Source organism: Mastigoproctus giganteus, chromosome 2, assembly GCF_048544385.1.
Source record: "Mastigoproctus giganteus isolate SK-2022 chromosome 2, ASM4854438v1, whole genome shotgun sequence".
In the NCBI taxonomy this organism is placed as follows: domain Eukaryota; kingdom Metazoa; phylum Arthropoda; class Arachnida; order Uropygi; family Thelyphonidae; genus Mastigoproctus; species Mastigoproctus giganteus.
In genome coordinates, this window is record NC_143576.1 from 36,128,681 (window position 1) to 36,149,957 (window position 21,277).

The 21,277-nt window shown below is 37.5% G+C and overlaps 1 protein-coding gene across 3 annotated transcripts in view; it reads left to right on the top strand.

The window, feature by feature from the left end:
- Positions 1-21,277, top strand: part of Naa35 (N-alpha-acetyltransferase 35) — a 401,343-nt gene that overhangs the window by 246,412 nt on the left and 133,654 nt on the right. For all 3 annotated transcript variants that reach the window (XM_090368451.1, XM_090368454.1, XM_090368452.1), the window contains one exon: positions 12,820-12,926. In XM_090368451.1, coding sequence (XP_090224577.1) covers positions 12,820-12,926 — 107 coding nt within the window. The remainder of the gene's footprint in view (positions 1-12,819; positions 12,927-21,277) is intronic.

Here is a 21,277-nt window from a genome sequence, read left to right on the forward strand (position 1 = left end):
TTTGTTCTCCCTCCATATATGCCAATACGGAGTGGAAAGTTCTTGATTACCCACTAAAAAGTGATCATCTACCAATTCTTTGCGAGATTCAAACACAAGTAAACTTATCCTCATTGCAGTGACCCACTTGGAAATTCAGTAGGGCAAGCTGGAATGAATATGCCTCCCAAATTTAGTTTAATAATGATATAGTACAGTCCCAACCAGTAGATATTGTCACCGACCGTATGATCAAACAGATATTACAAGCTGCAAATTCTACAATACTTAAATCTCTGCCTGGAAAACACAAACACAGCAGTTATTGGTGGAATCAGGAATGCACACATACCAAACAGACAGAAAATGGAGCTTGGAATCTGTTTCAAAAATTTCCCACAACTGCTAATCTCATTAACTTTAAAAGACTCAAGGCCAAGTTCCGACAAATAAGAAGAAAAGCAAAGAAAGATACCTGGATAAGTTTTACTTCCACGATTAACAAGAGCACGGATAACAGACTCATCTGGAAGAAAATTCAAGCACTTAATGGTAAATATGTGCAGTTCCCAGCTCCAATTCTAAACTGGAAAGGGCAAGAATTGTCCGCACCAACGGAAATAGCAAATGCATTAGCCGAATCATTTGCCAGTATTTCAGCATTGTCCACTTACAGCGAACCTTTCAAACAATTAAAGAATCTGCAGAGCAACATAAAATAAACTTCTCTACTCTTTTTTTTTTTTTTTATGTAAACCCCAAACACGAGAGGTATTAGAACCTATTGTACTTAGTACCGTGCTTGGGTTGGAGGTTGAGAAGACGAAAGAAGATATTTGTTGACATTGGACTTGAACTTCTGTAGATTGTAATTTTCAGGAAATACGTATGAAGGAAGGTTGTTCCAGAAAACGGCAGTTGAATGAATAAATGAGGAAGATGAAAAGTTGGTTCTGTGGGTTTGAAGTTGGACAGTAAATGGATGTTGGCTGGTGGCAGCACGTGTTCGGATTGTTTTGAAAGAGAGAGAGCGGGAATTATAGAAGCCAATTCTCTACTCTGGCATCACATCTGTACAATCAGCCATTCACTTTAATGGAACTTTTAGAGTCTCTGAATAAAACATCCAGTACCGCTGCTGGTCCGGATGGAATATGCTATATAATGTTAAAAAAAACTAAATAACAAAGCAATAAATTTTCTGTTGGATTTCTACAACAGAATATTTTTAGAAAATGCTTATCCACCCTCTTGGCACCACTCAATTGTACTAGCATTTCCAAAGCCAGGGAAGGATCATAACAAGCCACATAATTACAGGCCAATTTTACAGGCCAATTCTAGCTGTTTAGACAAAGTCTTAGAAAAAATGGTTCACAAGCGACTAACGTGATATCTGGAAACTAATAATCTGCTGAATCGAAACCAGTATGGGTTTCAGAAGAATCGCTCAACCTGAGATGTGATGATCAAAGCAGAAGCAAACATCCGCAATGCTTTTGTAAGGAAACAACATCTGGCAATGGTTAATCTCGATATTGAGAAAGCCTTTGATACCACTTGGCGATATGGGGTTCTCCAGGACCTTTGTTCTTTTGGTTTGAGGGGACATTTACCCCAACTTATACAAAACTTTCTTCACCACAGAACATTTCAAGTCAGATATATGAACAGTTTATCTAAATTATTCGAACAAGAAGAGGGTGTACCGCAGGGATCCATCCTAGGTGCAACATTATTCACTACAAGAATTACACGAGACATACCAAAAACAGTAGAATCATACATGTTTGCTGATGACCTCATTATCTCTTGTCAGTCACAAACTATGAATGCTATTGAAAGGCAGCCATCACCAAAATAGAATCGTGGGCACAACAGAATGGCTATTCCTTAGCAGAAAATAAATCTACAGCAATTAATTTCTGTAAAATACGGAAATTACATCGGGATCTTGAAATATATTTAAAAAACAACCCGATTCCTCTTACCAACAATTTTCGTTTATTGGGTTTATATCTAAATAATTAACTTAGTTTCTTCAATCATATAATCTTAGAATGGCCTTTCTAAAGAAATTGAACATCTTAAGAGCTGTCTCTGCTAACTCCTGGGGTACTGATAAACACTCTCTCTCTCTCTCTCTTACTTCTTTATAAAACTTTAATTCGGTCCTGATTAGATTATGGATCACCTGTCTATGACTCTGCAAGAAACAGTTCCTTGTTACGTCTGAATACCATTCAACATAGTGCCCTAAGGATAGCCACGGGAGCCTTCAGAACATCTCCAGTTCACAGCCTGTATATTGAGGCAAATGAACCCCCACTGCATCTCAGATGAAAATCTTTGCTATGTAGCTATGCTGCAAAAATTAAAAGTATTCCATCTCATCCTAGCTGGGAATACCTGTTTGACCCTCAGTATATAATTCTATACCGTAATAAACCTAATGAAAACAGCCCTGCAGGTCTTAGATTGCAAGAACTAATGTCTAGTTGGAATATTAACTTTCAGCAAATCCTCGAAGACTTTGCTCTTCCTGAACAACCCTGGATTCAATCGACACTTCCTTGTGATAATTTTTTTCTGAGATGGGGAAAAGGCTCCCTGCCGAACAACTACTTACAGCAACTACATGAAGCCCACACCTTAGAAAACTCAGAGAAATTACTTATTTATACTGATGGCTCAAAAACAGATGCAGATGTTGGTGCTGCAGCAATTTGTTCTACCTTTTCATTCTGTAGGAAGAGCTGTGCCTCTTCCTACAGAATGCAGTATCTATAGTGCAGAATTATATGCAATAAAACTGGCCCTAGATAATATAACCAAGCAGCAATTCAAGCAAGCTCTTATATACACAGACTCCTTAAGTGCAGTCACTGCCATTCAATCTACTATTTCTTCCCACCAAGCCATTCTGAAACAGATCCGGTTCTAATTATATCAGTATCAAACATCCAAACAGATGGTCACATTTTGTTGGATCCCTGGTCATGTCGACATCCCAGGTAATGAAAGTGCGGATCATGCTGCTAAACATCCTGATAATGGATATTTCTGCCATCAAAAAGTGCCATACACTGATTATAGATCCATTATTAGAACAGCATGTTGGAATCAATGGACTGAACTGTGGCAAACTCAAGTCAATAACAAACTATTCCAGATTATAAAAGAACCTCAACTATGGACTTCTAGTTTCATGAGAAGCAGACGAGAAGAAGTCATTTTGGCAAGATTCCGAATTGGTCATTCATATATAACTCATCTGTTGTTATGGTAGAGAATCCTGCTCAATGTTCCTTCTGTCAATCCTAATTAACAATCAAATGTATTCTCATAGAGTGTCCTCAATAGTCAAGTATCCTGAAATCCAGTTTTCGCTCTCTAGCTAACTTTCAGGAATCTTTAACTTTACAACACATACTTGGCAGTTGTCAAAGCTCTGTTTCAATACTTGACATGCATAAAATATATAATCGCCTCTAATAACTATAATATAAAATATTTAGTCATAAGTTAATGATGAACAGGCACAATATGGCCCAGGAGGCCCTTGTGCCAAAATATCCTCAGCACAACAACAACAACAACAACAACATTGTCATATGACTGAGATCTGTAATTTGCTGCATCTATTCCATGTTGATCAAGAACAGATGCTACCGTGTCAAAAAGATATTTTGCATGATGCTTTTTAATGGGAACAAACATCAAGAAACGCTCAAGTACTTCGTCTCTTTTGATACATAACAAATAATGACTGACAATTGATCTGTGTGACTTATATCAGGAGTTGAATCTATGCTGATGCCATAATATTTGGCCTCTTTAATTTCAGATGTGATGTATGCCAACCCTAATACATTGATAAATTCTTCATATGTGGTTGAAGACAGGTACAAAACATTTTGACTTCTTGGATTTCTGTATGCTCTTTTATAAAAGGATCAAACTCAGATAGAGGATCAATACACCCAAGGAAGTTGCCATTGGTAGGATTATTGTGTTGCTCATTACCACCACGAAAAGCTATACCTCTTTCTGCCAAAAATTTTACTACCGCAACTACTCTTCTTAAAACTTCAGTCCAGTATTTAATTGCTTTTCCTTCTCGATTTGCAATTTTTTGTCAATTTGGGTAGACTTTTGGAACTGTAACATATTAGATATAGAAGTGAAATTCTCTTTTCATTTTTCATGCGTTGTGATTCTTGCATTTGCATATGCATTTTTCCAATCGTCGAATCCAGTTTAAAATTGATTACATATCTCATTAAGTCTGTCTTTAAATAACATACACACATAACAATACACTTTTCCAGTAGATTCTGAGAATATTAGCTAGTCTCTTTTAACGACCTTGCCATTTCCCATTTTCCTATAAAACAGTTCTTTTCTTGGATATCTTACTTTTTCGCCAAAATTTTTAGAAGTTGATTTCAAATTGCACTCTAAATTCTGAGACGGCACATTTTGGACAACGTGATGAATGAGATCAGCATTTATTTTCCATTTAGCTGGATCAGTACTGAAATCTGATAGTGAAACAGTAACAGATGCTTTTTGGGTACTTGTCATTCACAGGCTCTGATTCATACTTATTTGCAATTACATCAGTTGTCTACGGAATCTACTTGGCACCTCCGTAGCCAGGTGGGCAGGAGCAGCAGTGCGTAGCACACGCTTCTTGATTAGATCAGGTTTCGAGCCCGTGACCACCAAATACGGAGGATGTGGAAAGGTCAGGGAATGACCACCGCATATCCCCGGAGCAATCTGGCCTTAGTTGTTAATGCTCATAAAAACCAAACAACAACAACAACGGAATCTACCTGGTCTGATTCTAATTCTATATGTTTCATGCGTTGTGACCTTGTTTGTTCCTACCGACGAAGTTTGTTCCTTCGTCGGTAGCTCTAGAAGTAGGCCTATGAATGGCATCATTGAAATCTTCAGATTGAGAAAGAGTAGACTTATTGCATGGTTTGGAACATTTATTATGTATTTCAGCATTGAATTTTTCATTTTACCCAAAGCTTTGTATTTATCCCCTTGTATATTAATGACCTTCTTCCATTGACTGGAAATCCTATCCATAGTTTTGCCGATGATAGCACATTGCATTCCATTTTCCATTGTGAGAATCCTTGCCCTGCCCTTACCAATCAGCTTCAACTTCTCGAAAATCTGCTACCAATTCCTTAAATGCTGATCTCCAGGTAATTCTCCATTGGGGCAAAGACAACTTAGTTGATTTCAATCCTTATAAAACTCAGTCTTGTCTTATATCTCGCAAAAAGGATTCTTCTGCTTGCTCCTATGCTTATCTTTGGTGACGATCCGGTTTCTAGGCAAGTTGATATATCTCTTTTGAGGATTACCCTGACTTCTAATCTCTCTTGGCACAAGCACATTACAAATATTGCTTCCTCTGCATCTGAAAAACTTGGTTTTCTCTTTCGCTCTCGCCTTTACTTTTCTTCCAAACAGCTGTTCACTCTTTACAAATCGCAAATCCGCTCTACCATGGAATATTGTTCCCACATCTGGGGTGGTGCTCCCAAAACCACTCTCAAGCTTATTGATCCTGTTCAGAAGAGGGCAGTTAGGTTAATTAATGATTCATCTCTAATAGAGTCTGTCCACTCGCTGTCTCATGGACGTACTGTTTCTGTCGCATGCCTCTTCTACAGATATTTCCTTGGGCACTATTCTTCTGAATTGGCTTCTATAATTCCTGCTCTCTCTTTCAAAACAGTCTGAACATGAGCCGCCACCAGCCAACACCCATTTACTGTCCAACTTCAAACTCACAGAACCAACTTTTCATCTTCCTCGTTTATTCATTCAACTGCCGTTTTCTGGAACAACCTTTCTTCATACGTATTTCCTGAAAATTACAGTCTACAGAAGTTCAAGTCCAGTGTCAACAAAAATCTTCTTTCATCTTCTCAACCTCCAACCCAAGCACGGTATTAAGTACTATAGGTTCTAATACCTCTCATGTTTAGGGTTTACATAAAAAAATAAAAAAAAACCCGGGATTTCTCTTTTTCTCTCTGTGTTACTTTTTTTCCCAAACAGTCACTCTGTACAAATCACAAATGTACCCCTCCATGAAATATTGTTCCCACATCTGGGGCAGTGCCCCAAACCTCTCTCAACCTTCTAGATTTCATTCAGAGGAGGGCAGTTAGGTTAATTAATTAATGACTCATCTTGAACAGTCTCTCCACTCTGTCTCACAGACGTTTCTGTTGCATGCCTTTTTTATAGATACTTCCATGGGCACTATTATTCTGAATTGGCTTTTATAATTCTCTCTCTCTCTCTCTCTCTCTCTCTCTTCCGAATCAGTTTGAACACATGCCACAACCAGTTCAACGTCCTTTTACTGTCCAACTTCAAACTCATAGAACCAACATTTCTTTTTTGTTTATTCATTCAACTTCCATTTTCTGGTACAACTCCTTTCATGTGTACTTCCTGAAAATTGCAATCTATAGAAATTCGTGTCTAATGTCAACAGATATCTTCTTTCATCTTCTCAACCTTCAACCCACTAAGTACTGTAGGTTCTAATACATCTTGTTCTTGGAGTTCTCATTAAAAAAGAGAGGGAGAGAGAGAGAGAGAGAGAGAGAGAGAGAGAGAGAGAGAGAGAAAAGAGAGGGAGAGAGAGGGAGAGAGAGAGAGAGTGGAACAGACAGAGATTACTCTCCCAGTGGCAACAGTCTTGGCATGGGCATGTCATGAACAAGCTGTATTAAATAAAGCCTGTAATTAAACACTGGCAGACTAGTCTGCACAGGAACTGTATAGGAAGTTGTTTTTGCTCATCTTCGCATAGGACTCAATCATTTTACACATTCATTCCTACTGAGGGCAGGTGGCTCCTCTATGTGCAAGCACTATGACACCTTTTTAACCATGTGACATAATTTATCTGCGTGTGCACGTTATAGACACCAACCTCTTTTATATTTTACCACTTTTAGTCATTGAACTGAGCTTTATACACCCAGTCAGATTTTTTTCCAGCAATGATCACACGGAAGCCATTTTTAGTTATTTAAAATCATTAAACATTTTTACTCTTATTTAAACTAATCAATTAGGCCACTAGGTCTTATTTGACCTAGTGGCCTAATTGATTAGGTCACTGAAATCTTAACTATGTTTTGTATGATCTGGTTTTTCTGGATTATAGCCAAACTTGCTAATGTGCCGATGAAATCCAAACAAACTCTCACAGAATGACCATCGAACGCCCCATCATTTTTATTAACATCAAGTGCCAGTGCCTTACTCATAAAAATGATGCACATTTTAAATAATATTCAGCATATCTAAACTATAGAAGCCATTATAAAAGTTGTTACATCAAAATAAGCAATTTGATAATCTATGACATAATTAGATTAATTTATAAATTTGGTTTTTGCCTTTATGTTTGTGAAATCACTAATTAATTTCTTAAGGCTGTTTTGGAGGTTTTTTTTTTTTTGTGTGTGTGTTTTCAGTTAGCTAGTGTAGTAAGACCATTTAATCCAGTTCTCCCTGTATAATTCCTTTTGTAGTATTTTATTTTTAATTTACTAAATGACCTATCAACCACCTTTTGCCTTATTAGCCCTAGCCACCATGGAAACATAAGAAATAACATATGGTGCTGTCTACTATTATATAATAATAGCAGAGAGCTTCCATATCTTGTATTATATAATGGTAGTAAAATGCTGTATTTGATATAGTTTTCTTTCTATAATATTCATTAAAAATTTTTTTTTTTCAGGACAGATCCTTGGGGTCCTGCTCCCTGTCTTCATGGACCCTATGACTTTGTTAATTCTTGCACTGTGGTAGTTATGCCTCTGTTAGCCAATGCAATCTGGGCATGTTCTTTCTCTTTTAAAACTATTAATTAACATAGTTGATTTCAGATAGCCTTCATTAAGCATATGCTTTGTACTGCTTTTCCTTCTCTTTTAGCCTTGTCTACATAGTTATGATTTAAAACAAAGGAAGCTGTATACCATTACATTTACCATCAACTTTTAAAAAAAATAACCAAGAAAGGATGAAATGAGATAGAGTATTCAAAAAAATTCTGAGTGGTGCGTCAATAATTTTTGGCATGTACACTGTGTGTTAGTATTAAAAAAAAGTTTTAAAAGCAGGTTTAAATGATAGTCCATCTTGAGCACTATATGCTGATTTGGAGACCAAATCTTAGAAAAGAATTGTAACTTTTTTTAAAAAAAAGGTATCCAGTGACCAAGCAGCTACAGAGTGACCTGAATATGGTATATATTTCAGAAAGCTCAACATTTTTTTTTTTTTTTTTTTTTTTTTAGTTACAAGATAGGCATAATATTAAAATTATTAGGAGTAACTATAGATTAGATATCAAGAAATTTTGTTCGCACTCAGAGGGTTCTTAGCCACTGGAATAAGATAACCATATGCAGTTAAAAGAACCACTACATGGCAGTGATCACAGTGTATTGATTTGGGATTTACTTAAAGATATAACTGCCTCAAGGGTAAAGGGAAGGGAAGTCTGCTTTTTTAAAGTTGAATACAGTGGTCTCATTGTATTCACCTTTACAAATTAATAATAGATGCTACTAGGTTTTTCCATACCAACTAAAAGATACTCTTTAAGGTATAGGCGTAAATGGATGTCACATGAAATGATAAAACTCATGGTGGAGAAGAAAAAGTGTATGGAGTGCATATAAATTATTGAGCAACACAGAAGCCTATGGTAGATATAAACTGGTCTGTAATCAAGTCACAAAAGAGATCAAGCAAGCAAAAGCAGATTACGAGAAATCTTTGCCAAAGGATGCAAAAAAAACAGCAAGGATATCTTTACTTATTTAAAAATCCAGAAGGAAGGGGATGAATCAAATTGGTCCACTTGATATCGATGATTTAACTATTGATGACTGCTCAGCTTGCTGACAAACTGAATGAGTGTTTTGCATCTACATTCACATATGAGGAATTCTTTAGGGAAGGGGATGCCAGAAGTTAATCAAGCTCTAACAGGGAGCTCTATGATTTTGTAATAACTGAAACTGGAAGAGAAATTGTTGAAGCTAATTATAAGAAAGGCTCCTACAGTGAATGGGATCTATCCAGTTATATTAAGGGAGGCAGGAAAGGAAGTAAGCAAAGCCTTAGCCATAATTATGAGAGAGCATGTAGATGTGTGTGAATGTATCAACAATTCATAAAGGGGGATCAAAGAATGACACGATCAATTACAGACCTATTAAGTTTAACTTCTGTTCCAATGAAAATAAGGGAATCACTGGTAAAAGAAGTAATACAAGATCATCTGGACAAGGCTGCAATTATACTTCAAAAACAGCATGTGTTAAGGGGGAATTTTGTTTGACCAATTTGATCGGTACTACGATGTAGTCACAAAGGAACTGGATGCAAAAAATAATTTTGATATCATACACTTGTATTTCAGGAAAGCTTTTGATACTGTTGCACATAAAAGACTGCTGTACAAATTGGAGCAGTGTGGCATTAAGGGCAAATTGTTGCCATGGCTCAAGGGATGGTTGAGTGGACAAAAACAGAGTGGTAATCAATGGCCATTGATCTTCATGGAATAATGTTATTGGTTGAACCAGCATTCAATGTTGGACCCATTTTTATTTTCTATATATTTCAATGATATTGATGAAGGCAGGTCAGGTTTAAAGTCCAAGTTGGCAGGGTGATTAATGGCAGTGTGCTACTCAGAGGTGGACTGAGTCAAAAATACCTACCAGGGAAAACTTGTAATGACTTCATACTAGTGTTTATGGCCAAAATCACACCAGTCTCCTCCGGCCCACCGGGATTTCCCCAGTCAGTCTTATGACCAGTCCGCCTCTGGTGCTACTGCAACAGGAACTAGAAAAGTTAGGCAGGTGGGCAATTGAAGTTTGCTAACATTTACAAATGCAAAGTACTACATATGGGGAGCAGTGACATCTGAGTAACATATCAACTGTGCTGTACTACAATCAGGGTAGTGGAAATTGAAAAAGACCTGGGGATAATTGTGCAGTCAGATATGAAGTTCTCTGAGCAATATGGACAGGCTGCCAGGACAGCTCATGCAGTTTAATAGGGATGAGGTGATTATCTCACTGCATAAGGCAGTTGTCAGGCCACATCTTGAGTACTAGATGTACTCAAGTTACAAAGTAACCAAGTTACAAAGGAGGTTAGGCAGGCGAAGGCAGATTATGAGATATCTTTGGCAAGGGATGCAAAGAAAAACAGCAAAGAGTTCTTTACTTATGTAAACTCTAGAAGGAAGGGGATGAATCAGATTGGTCCACTTGATATCGATGGGTCAACTGTTGATGATCCTGCTCAGGTAGCTAACAAACTAAATGAATATTTTACATCGACATTCACACATGAGAAGTTATTCAGCAAGAGGAATGCCAGAGGTGTATTCAACTCTGACAATAAGCTAGAGAATCTTGTAATAACTGAGAGTACAGTGGAGGAGAAATTGTTGAAGATAAATACAAGAAAGGCATCTGGGGTGGATGGGATCTATCCAGTTATATTAAAGGAGGCAGCAAAGGAAGTAAGCAAACCCTTAGCCATAATTATGAGAGCTTCCTTGGACTCAGGGGAGGTACCCATGGACTGGAGATATGCAAATGTCACCCCAATTCACAAAGGAGGATCAAAGGCTGACACAAGTAATTATAGACCTGTGAGTTTAACTTCTGTTCCTGGAAAATTAATGGAGGCACTGGTTAAAGAAGCACTGCAGGATCATTTAGACAAGATTTCAGTTATAGCTCGGACACAGCATGGTTTTGTTAAGGGGAAGTCTTGCCTGACCAATTTGATTGGATACTATGATGCAGTCACAAAAGAACTGGATGCAGGGAATAACTTTGATATTATATACTTGGATCTTAGAAAGGCTTTTGATACTGTTGCACATGGAAGACTGCTGCACAAATTGGAGCAGTGTGGCATTGGAGGCAAATTGCTGCTATGGATAAAGGGGTGGTTGAGGGGGAGAAGACAGAGAGTAGTAATCAATGGACACTGCTCATCGTGGACTAATGTTATTAGTGGAGTCCCTCAGGGTTCAGTATTGGGTCCATTATTGTTTTCTGTATTTATAAATGATATTGATGATGGTATATCAAGCTTATTGTCCAAGTTTGCAGACGATACGAAGGTTGGCAGGGTTTTCAAGGACACTACTGACACTATGCTGCTGCTGCAACAGGATCTGGAAAGGTTGAGCAGAGGTGAGAGGTGGCAAATGAAGTTTAACATTGACAAATGTAAAGTACTACATATGGGAAACAGCAACCCCAGAGCAACTTATCAACTCTGTGGTACTACACTGACAGTGGTAGAGAATGAAAGGGACCTGGGGGGTGGTTGTGCAGGCAGATATAAAGTTCTCTGAGCAGTGCAGACGGGCGGCAAGAGTAGCTCATGGTGTATTGTCAATGATATATAGGAATTTTTCTAGCAAGAATAAGGAGGTGATTATTCCCTTCTATAAGGCAATGGTCAGACCACACCTAGAGTACTGTATACAGGCCTGGAGGCCTCATTTCAAGAAGGATGTAGAGCTGCTGGAACGAGTACAGAGAAAGGCAACAAGAGTAGTGAATGGAACAAAGGGGTGCTCTTACGAAGAAAGGCTTAAGTTTTGCAAATTACAGTGTCTGGAAACTACAGTGTCTGGAGACTAGGCACCAGCGAGGTGATCTGATAGAGGTGTATAAAGCCTTGAATGGTTTGAGCATGCTCAATGCTGATGAGATTCTGCGTCTTGCTCAGAATAATCACCTGAGAGGGCATAAATTCAAATTGAGGAAAGACAGGTGTAGGATAGATGTGCGGAAATTTGCCTTTAGCCAGTGGGTGGTTGGTTGGTGGAACAGACTTCCATCCCTTGTCGTGGAAGTTGATAGCCTAAATAAGTTTAAGGCTCAGCTGGACAGGTATTTCGAACGAACAGTGGGGTGAAGTGGAAGTGATTATTTTTTATTTATTTATTTATTTATTTTTTTTTTTTTGGCTGATGCTGCATAAGCTTGCTTTCTTGCATCAAATGCCTCTACTAATGCTAATGCTAATACTACATACAGGTCTGGAGGCCTCATTTTAGGAAGGTTTGGAGCTGCTTGAAGTAATACAGAGAAGAGCATCGAGATTGGTGAATGCAACAAAGGAAGTTCTCTTTCCAAGAAAGGCTTCAATCCTGCAAATTGAAGTGTCTGGGGATTAGGCCCCTGCGATGTGATATGATTGGATTGAATTGTTTACAACTTTCAATGGATTAAGAAAACTCAGTGCTGATGGAATTCTTCCTCTTGTGCAGACGATACACATACGAGTGGGCACATTCAAATTGAGGAAGGATCGTTGTGGAATAGATGTGTGGAAATTTGCCTTTAATGAACAGGTGATGGATCGTTGGAACAAACTTCCATTGTTGTTGTGAAAGTTGATAGTTTAAATAAATTCAAGGAACAGCTTGACAAACTATTGGAGGCAATGAATACGCGAAATGGAAGGTGTCATGTTTTTTTTTTTTTTTTTGGTGATGCTGTATAAGCTTGCTTTCTTGCTATTGCTAATGCTAACATATTGAAATGGAGTTAGTGTAAATCCAAATAAAAGGTGAGTTTTGTAATACTTGTTCTTACTGAGGCTACAAAAGCTGTGCTACTTCCACATATCTTTTGCAGATTTGTTAAATATAATGTTCTTACATCAGACCTGGTAACAATCAAATAATAGAATCGGGTTTTTTTTTTTTTTTAGATACTATATCTGGGTGAGCCAAGTAAAATTTTGGGCAGCTTTCCTGTGGTGGAAATACTAAGAGATGCTGTGAGAATTTTTATTAAACCGCCAGCTTTAATGCCAAGGTAAATGTTTTATACATATAGTTAACTCCTAGAGGTAATATTCTAATACATATGGAAAAGATCAATTTCATTTTTTTTTTAAAAATGAAATACAGTGTTAATTGCTACCATAATTAACATAAACCATAATTAATGATTTGGTGTTTGTTTAGATTATTGTTATAGGGGTCTGTGGAAATTTGGAGATAGCAAGAATTGTGCTGTCTGCAATGTATTCAACAATGGAAGGTTTTCACGTGTTATTGAACAAAGTAATTTCAACGCCATTGTGTGGGTAACTCCTCAGCATGATAAAAGTTGAGGATTCCAGAATGAAGAATATTCTAGGCAGTCAGTAACATAAAAGGATTGCTAACTTTTTTGTTGACAGTGTTTTTATACTGCCACTAATCATACATTTTTTGCTTAGCAGAAAAAGTCAATGTGAGCTGTTCACTTAAGTTTTTTGATTCAGTTTTTTCTATGGGTTATGTAACTAAATTACAATACATTTATTTATCTAGTTTTCTTTTTTAATGTTTATGAAATCCTGCAGCAGTAGTATGAGGAAGAACAAATATCTGTCTCTCTTTTTCAGAGCAGGGAGAGTTTAAAGATAAAACTTAATTCATAAACCTTGAAGGACTTTCTAGTGATACTGCTGCCTTAGAACCTTCTCGGCACATCCCAGGGGCTCACATCTGGTGAGTATGGGCTTGGCAAACCCATGGTCCTGAGCTGGATATCATCATTCTTCTATTTCTTGGTGATTTCTTTCTACTTCTCTCTCTTGTTGTTTTCTGTATTTATCAATGATATCGATGAAGGTATATCAGGTTAATGTCCTAGTTTGCAGATGATGTGAAGGTGGGTAGGATTGTCAATGACAGTAAGAATGGTATACTACTGCAATAGGATCTGGAAAAGTTGAGCAGATGTGCTGAGAGGTGGAAACTTAAGTTTAACATTGTGAAATGCAAAGTACTGCCTATGGGTAGCAGTAACCCCAGAGTATCATACCAACTGTTTGCTGTACTACACTCAGGGTAGTGGAGTATGAAAAAGACCTGGGGGTAATTGTGTAGTCAGATATGAAGTTTTCTGAGCAGTGCAGACAGGCTGCAAGAGTAGCTCGTGGGATCTTGTCAATGATATAGAGGAATTTTTCTAGCAGCGATAAGGAGATGATTATCACTTTGTATAAGGCAATGGTCAGGTCACACCCTGAATACTGTGTACAGTTCTGGAAGCATCATTTTAGGTAGGATGAGGAGCTGCTGGAACGAGTACAGAGAAGGGCAATGAGATTGGTGAGTGAAACAAAGAGTTGCTCTTAGCAAGAAAGGTTTAAATTCTGTAATTGCAGTGTCTGGAGACACTGCAGGATCACCTTGCAGGTGCCTAGCCTGCAAGGTGATCTGATTGAGGCCTTGAATGGTTTGAGCAAGCTCAATGCTGATGGGATTTCTACTTTTGCTCATATTCCACATCTGAGGGGGCATGAATTCAAATTCAGGAAAGACAGTTGTAGAATAGATGTGTGGAAATTTTGCCTTTAGCCAGCGGGTGGTTGATTGCTGGGGAAAACTTCAAACTTTTGTAGTGAATGGATAGGTGAAGCGGGAAGATTTTTTTTTTGGGGCTGATGCTGTATAAGCTTGCTTTCTTGCATCGTATGGCTCTGCTAATGATAAATCGTCCACTGTTGAGAATATATCTTCTCCAGTACACCTTTGAATTGCTCACAAAAAAACAATTCTTCTTGTATTTCCTAATCAAAATAGAATCTAACAAATACCAAAAGCTGAGACATGTTAGCTACATCTGTACTTTTATCCAACTACAGAGCAAATTTTCCACACACAGTTATTTGTTCTGTTATCTGCATCTTTAAATCTTCTGCAATGGTTTCTATTCATGTTTCAACAGTCTTTGCCAACAACGGAATTGACTTAATTTTTATCGTGAGTGATTTCCATCATTCTTACTGCAGCAGGCAGAACTAGGGTTTCACCAGTGGATTGTGGCTTCTTCTCTTTTGCAATAAGGTAGAAAATCTCAAGAGACACTTGCAAAATAGTGGTCTAATTATTGAATTACTTTAAATTCATTGAAAAAATTATACAGGCTTCTCTTCATGCACTGGGTGGTTAGTTTTTACATGTCTTGTCAATCGTGATAGTTTCGTGCTATCATTAGCTAATATCTCAAGGAGTACACATGGTTCATCGTTGATGATGATAAATGTGAAACCAAATTTTAAAAAGTCTTTTTGATAATTTTGAATTTTCTTAGAAAGGTTCTAATTCAAAATTGAGTCGGCATCGTTCTTAGTTCGCAATGAGGTTAATTATGTGCTCGTACCAAGAGAAATAAGTCTCAGTATGTTCTTTTTGGTTGTTTGCAGAAATATCAATTTGAGGTTTCTTTGCACCCATTTTAATAAGCTAGCTTCCATTTTGTGGAAGGTGTCTAATGAGAAATAAATTTAATTAGTGAATTAACATGTTATAAGCAGAACTGGGAAAGATAATTATTAAAAATATTTTAAATACGAGATACAACATACTTTTTTAAAATATCTTTTAAAATACTAAATACAAAAACTTTTTTCCAAAAGTATATTCAAAATTTGTTAAGCATTTTAAATACAGTCGATTCCGCTTATTTGGGACACATCGGGACTAGTGCATTTTGGCCCGGTTAAGTGGCTGCCCCAATTATCCGAAGTTTCACGTAAGTAGTTAAAAAATACAATTTACCCCCCCCCCCTCCTTTTTACAATTGGTTCACTGTATGATCAAATCATATTACGATGGAGTCACCATAGTAAAGTACCGTTCACTATACGATGTGCAGTAAGCGCCGGTCATTGTGATCACGTTTGTGAATTGAATTTTAATTCTATTAAACAGCGATTCTAATTAGCAAAAATAGGAGGAATATTATCCACAGGCTATAAAAGCAAAGATATATTAAGCAGAAATTTACCCTTTAATACCTTACCAATTAAAAAATACGTGAAAATCGGAAGAATATACGTGATAATCGGAATAATTAATACATACTGTAATATGTACATACAAACTAGTTGACATTTCTGTTCACTGTTATTTGTGGGTGGGGTTAATATTTAAAACAGTAAAAACATAAGCAATCAATAACAAAGAACACGGCACGCACAAATTGCAAGTAACACGATACGGGCAAGTGAGAACCGAGTAACGAGTTACAAAGCTTTAAAAATAGGAATGAAGAGTAGATCTGAAAATTAAATTTTTTATATTATTGAAGATTTCATGGAAGTGTAAACACATTTCACCATAATAACCCACAGAATTCCAGCTGTCGGTATTATCGCAAATTCAGTAAGATCGAGTTTACTGTCCATTTATGATAGATTTCACTAAACAGAAAAGCCCAATAAACAGGCGACTGCTAATTGTTTTTATTGTTTTATGGTTGTGACCTCCAGAATTTCGACCGAACCACGTGGTACCGTCTTAGACAATCGAAGGGTAATCTCCAGTGCTGCGGTCTCCTGCCCCGATTAAACGGCATGTTGTCCCAATTAAGTGAAGTAAACCCTGGCTATTTTCTCAATTGGTTTCTGTTTTTTAAGATTTGCCCCAAATAAACGGCTGCCCCAATTAACCGGTGGCCCAAATAACCGGAATCCACTGTACTTAAAAAGTATTTAAATACTTGAAAGCATCTAAATAATTTAAAGTATTTTAGATACTTTTTTAAGTATTTAAAATACTCTCAAAGTACTTAAAATACTTTAGGTACCTTAAATACTTTTTTTTCTAAAAGATATCAAATATTTTTCAAAATTATCTTTCATTTTAAATACAAGATACTGAAAATAAAAGGTATTTAATATTATTGAAATGCTTCCCAACTCTGGCAATAAATACACGTGAAGATTCTTACCGTGGTGTGTTTTTAAAATATAAACACAATTCCGCAAACGACAGCGTACAGACAAATACAGCTACTATGCTCATGGCAGCAGGTACAGCTCAGCGATAGCTGCAAGAACAATCCATCCTTTCTTGATCTACATTTGTTCAGTAAGTTAAACAAGGATGGAAGATATACTCAGAGCACGTGGCTCCCGTTTCAGACATGGATGAAACCAACGGCATGATCAAATAAAGCCACATATTAGCATTAGTAGAGGCATATGATGCAAGAAAGCAAGCTTATACAGCATCAGCAAAAAAAACCCCATTTCACTGATCCATTCGTTCCTAATGTTTGTCTAGTTCTGTCTGCCTTGAATTTATTTAATCTATCAACTTCCACAACAACAGATGGAAGTTTGTTCCAGCATCTGTGCCCTGTCAGGTGTAAAATCTGAGCAAGAGGAAGAATCCCATCAGCATTGATCCTGCTCAATCATTCAAGGCCTTATACACCTCAATCAGATTGCCTTGCAGGTGCCTAGTCTCCAGAAGCTGCAGTTTGCAGAACTAAAGGGATATATTAGACAAGCGCTTGAAGTGCGGTGTTGGCGATGCCTTCCAATGCCCAGTTTTACAGGAAGCAGAGGGTAAAGGCATGCAAACTAGACGAGCACTTCGAATGCTGTGTGGGACAACATAATCTGGCATAAAACACCTTCGGATGCGTTACAAGCACGTATGCCTTGGCGTTTTTGGATTTCCTGAGGGGACATTCTCCCCGTGCATGGGGTAGTTGACCTTAATTGGTCTGTTTATTAAACTTTGGGGAAGACAATTTTTGACGCAGAGGAGTTTATTAGTGAGGTGGAAAGGGGGCCTCCCTTGTACAACACGTCATTAAAAGACTACTCCAGCAAAGAAAGAAAAATGAATTGAAATTGAAAAAGAAATGTTTCCAAACTGGGATGAACTATGATATGATTAGAAGAATCAGAAAGCTCAGTTCTGAACCTTATATTTATTGTAAATAATACTTCTATTTTAGTACTGTTTCATTAGTTAACAAAATACAAGTTTGTTCACTTGCAGAGACAATTTATTGGTTGGTTCTGGGTTATCTGTGTACGGAATCACAAATGTACATAATTTAATTTGATAAAGAACTTTCTTATTATTAAATAAGATGAAAACAGTAATCGGAAAACTGTCGTAGAATTTCCACTGCAACAGTACAACTAATGTCAGTGTTAACAAATGAGAATCACATGTGCTCTGTTTTTTTCCAAAACGAATTTTGAAAACCTTTCATTTCAAACATAACTTCGGTGTCTTTTTTTTTTTTTTTTTTTTTCTTTTAATAAAATGTGCATTTGATTAAAAGAAAAAAAAGAAAAAGTTTGTTTTATTGTAATTGTTTTTAGGGACAACACCTTCTACCTTGTGATAGAAGGCACTTGAGCAGAATGAAATATTTGACATTTGCAGTTCATCCAAATTTCCTTCTGCCGGTGTTTACTCGTTATTCCTTCAGTATTAGCATTAGCATTAGTAGAAGCATATGATGCAAGAAAGCAAGCTTATGCAGCATCAGACAAAAAAAAAAAAAAAAAAAAAACCCTTCCACTTCACCCCTTCGTTCGTTCGAAATACCTGTCCAGCTGAGCCTTAAATTTATTTAGGCTATCAACTTCCACAACAAGGGATGGAAGTCTGTTCCACCAACCAACTACCCGCTGGCTAAAGGCAAATTTCTGCACATCTATCCTACATCTGTCTTTCCTCAATTTGAATTTATGCCCTCTCAGGTGATTATTCTGAGCAAGACGCAGAATCTCATCAGCATTGAGCATGCTCAAACCATTCAAGGCTTTATACACCTCTATCAGATCACCTCGCTGGTGCCTAGTCTCCAGACACTGTAATTTGCAAAACTTTAGCCTTTCTTCGTAAGAGCAACCCTTCGTTCCGTTCACTAACCTTGTTGCCCTTCTCTGTACTCGTTCCAGCAGCTCTACATCCTTCTTGAAATGAGGCCTCCAGACCTGTATACAGTACTCAATGTGCGGCCTGACCATTGCCTTATACAAGGGAATAATCACCTCCCTATCCCTGCTAGAGAAATTCCTGTATATCATTGATAAGACACCATGAGCTACTCTTGCAGCCCGTCTGCACTGCTCAGAGAACTTCATATCTGCCTGCACAATTATCTCCAGGTCCTTTTCATTCTCTACCACTGTCAGTGTAGTACCACAGAGTTGCTCTGGGGTTGCTGTTTCCCATATGTAGTACTTTACATTTGTCAATGTTAAACTTCATTTGCCACCTCTCAGCCCATCTGCTCAACCTTTCCAGATCCTGTTGCAGCAGCATAGCATCAGTAGCGTCCTTAACAACCCTGCCAACCTTTGTATCGTCTGCAAACTTGGACATTAAGCTTGATATACCATCATCAATATTATTTATAAATACAGAAAACAACAATGGACCCAACACTGAACCCTGAGGGACTCCACTAATAACATTAGTCCACGATGAGCAGTGTCCATTAATTACCACTCTGTCTTCTGCCACTCAACCATCCCTTTATCCATAGGAACAATTTGCCACCAATGCCACTTGCTCCAATTTGTGCAGCAGTCTTCCATGTTCAACAGTATCAAAAGCCTTTCTAAGATCCAAATATATAATATCAAAGTTATTCCCTGCATCCAATTCTTTTGTGACTACATCATAGTATCCAATCAAATTGGTCAGGCAAGACCTTCCCTTAACAAAACCATGCTGTGTCTGAGCTATAACTGAATTCTTGTCAAGATGATCCTGCAGTGCTTCTTTAAGAATGTGTCTATATGTGTTTTCCCCCCCCCTCTCTCTCTCTCTCTCTCTTCCCCCCCTCCCTCCCTCCCTCCCTACAGCAGCAAATGTCTTAGGATTCAGTACTCAGCTAGTTAGAAATTTTTGCACAAATCTGCAAACAACAGCTGACTATATGTAGTATCTCCCATAATATCAGTTTAATAAGTGCCATACTGTAAATTAGGTAATCATCATCATCATGGTACCTGAAACTTAAATAACAGGCACTGTGACATGACTAGTATGTACTGCGCCACATTGGTTACTCACAACAGATAATTGGTATGACTCATGTATAGTGTTAGTACATGTTTTCTACTCTTTAAAGCCTATTTTATTTTATATGCTTTTTGTAATTTATGGTGGTATCTTGGAAAACAAGCTTTTGAGACATGAATAGTATTTTTTCCCTTATTTTTAGTAGCTGTAGAATATGCTCCTGCAGTTGTTCTGTTCTAAGCAACTTTGAACTACCTTCTGTATACATTTAGCTCTAAAACTGAAAGCAAAATAGGAAGACAGCCTGATTTTTTGTAAGGAATGCAATATATTACTGCAGAACTACAAGCTGCATTATAACCTTAAACCAAATTTAGTATATAACCAAACTGTACAATATTCTCAGACTCTGTTATCTTAAAAGCATTACCAAACACTCTTATTACCGCACACTCAATCAGTTCTTCAGCAATAGCATAGCAAAACCCACAATATTCAATTCTGTTAAATCCCAGAACATGTAGGGCTAATCAGAAACCAGCAGGGATAAAGTGGCAAAAGAAGCTAATAAGCTAGCTACACATCTTGTCCATTATTATATAGGTGGTATTGAGCAAGGTGCAAGAATGGAAATGGTCAAGTCAACAATAAATTATGGAAAATCAAAAAAGAATTGAAACCTTGAGTTACCAGCCTCAACAAAACAAACAAGAAGTAATTTTAGCCAGATTATGGATTTGGCATACCATCCATTCAAGGAGTAGATTTGTATACCAATGCCAAATACTAACAGTCTCTCACAAATTATTCAGTTGCACAAAATTTTAAAAGCAAGGAAAAGACCTTTGAACATTTGTGGTCCAATGTCATGGCAGCCACAACATCGTAAAATTCTGCTTCCCATCTGACGTTGCATCAGTTGCGACAGTCAGTGTTGCCAGTTATGAAATTTGTTTTCCCGCTGTGCTATTGTTATTATTGCACTGCCATTTATCCTTCATATAAACAATATGAAAATAACAATGCAAAATGTTCCTGGATTGCACCCTTAATCATTGCCTCTAAGATTTTTCCTACCACTAAAGTCAGACTAACCGGTCTGTAGTTACTAATTTCACTCGCAGAACCACCTTTATGTACTGGCGATGGCACTTCTCAAATCCAAAAGGAATCTCTCTCTCTCTCTCTCTCTCTCTCTCTCTCTCTCTCCCTCCCTCTCCCTCCCTCTCCCTCCCAAGTCCAAAGATGCCCTCATAATTAACCATTGTTCAATACACTCCCCAGCAGTCTCCCTCAAAACTACCAGGTATATACCATCAACTCTGGGAGCCTTACTTGCCTTTATGCTGAAAAGTTTTTCTCTAATGAGCAGTCATTTGTAAT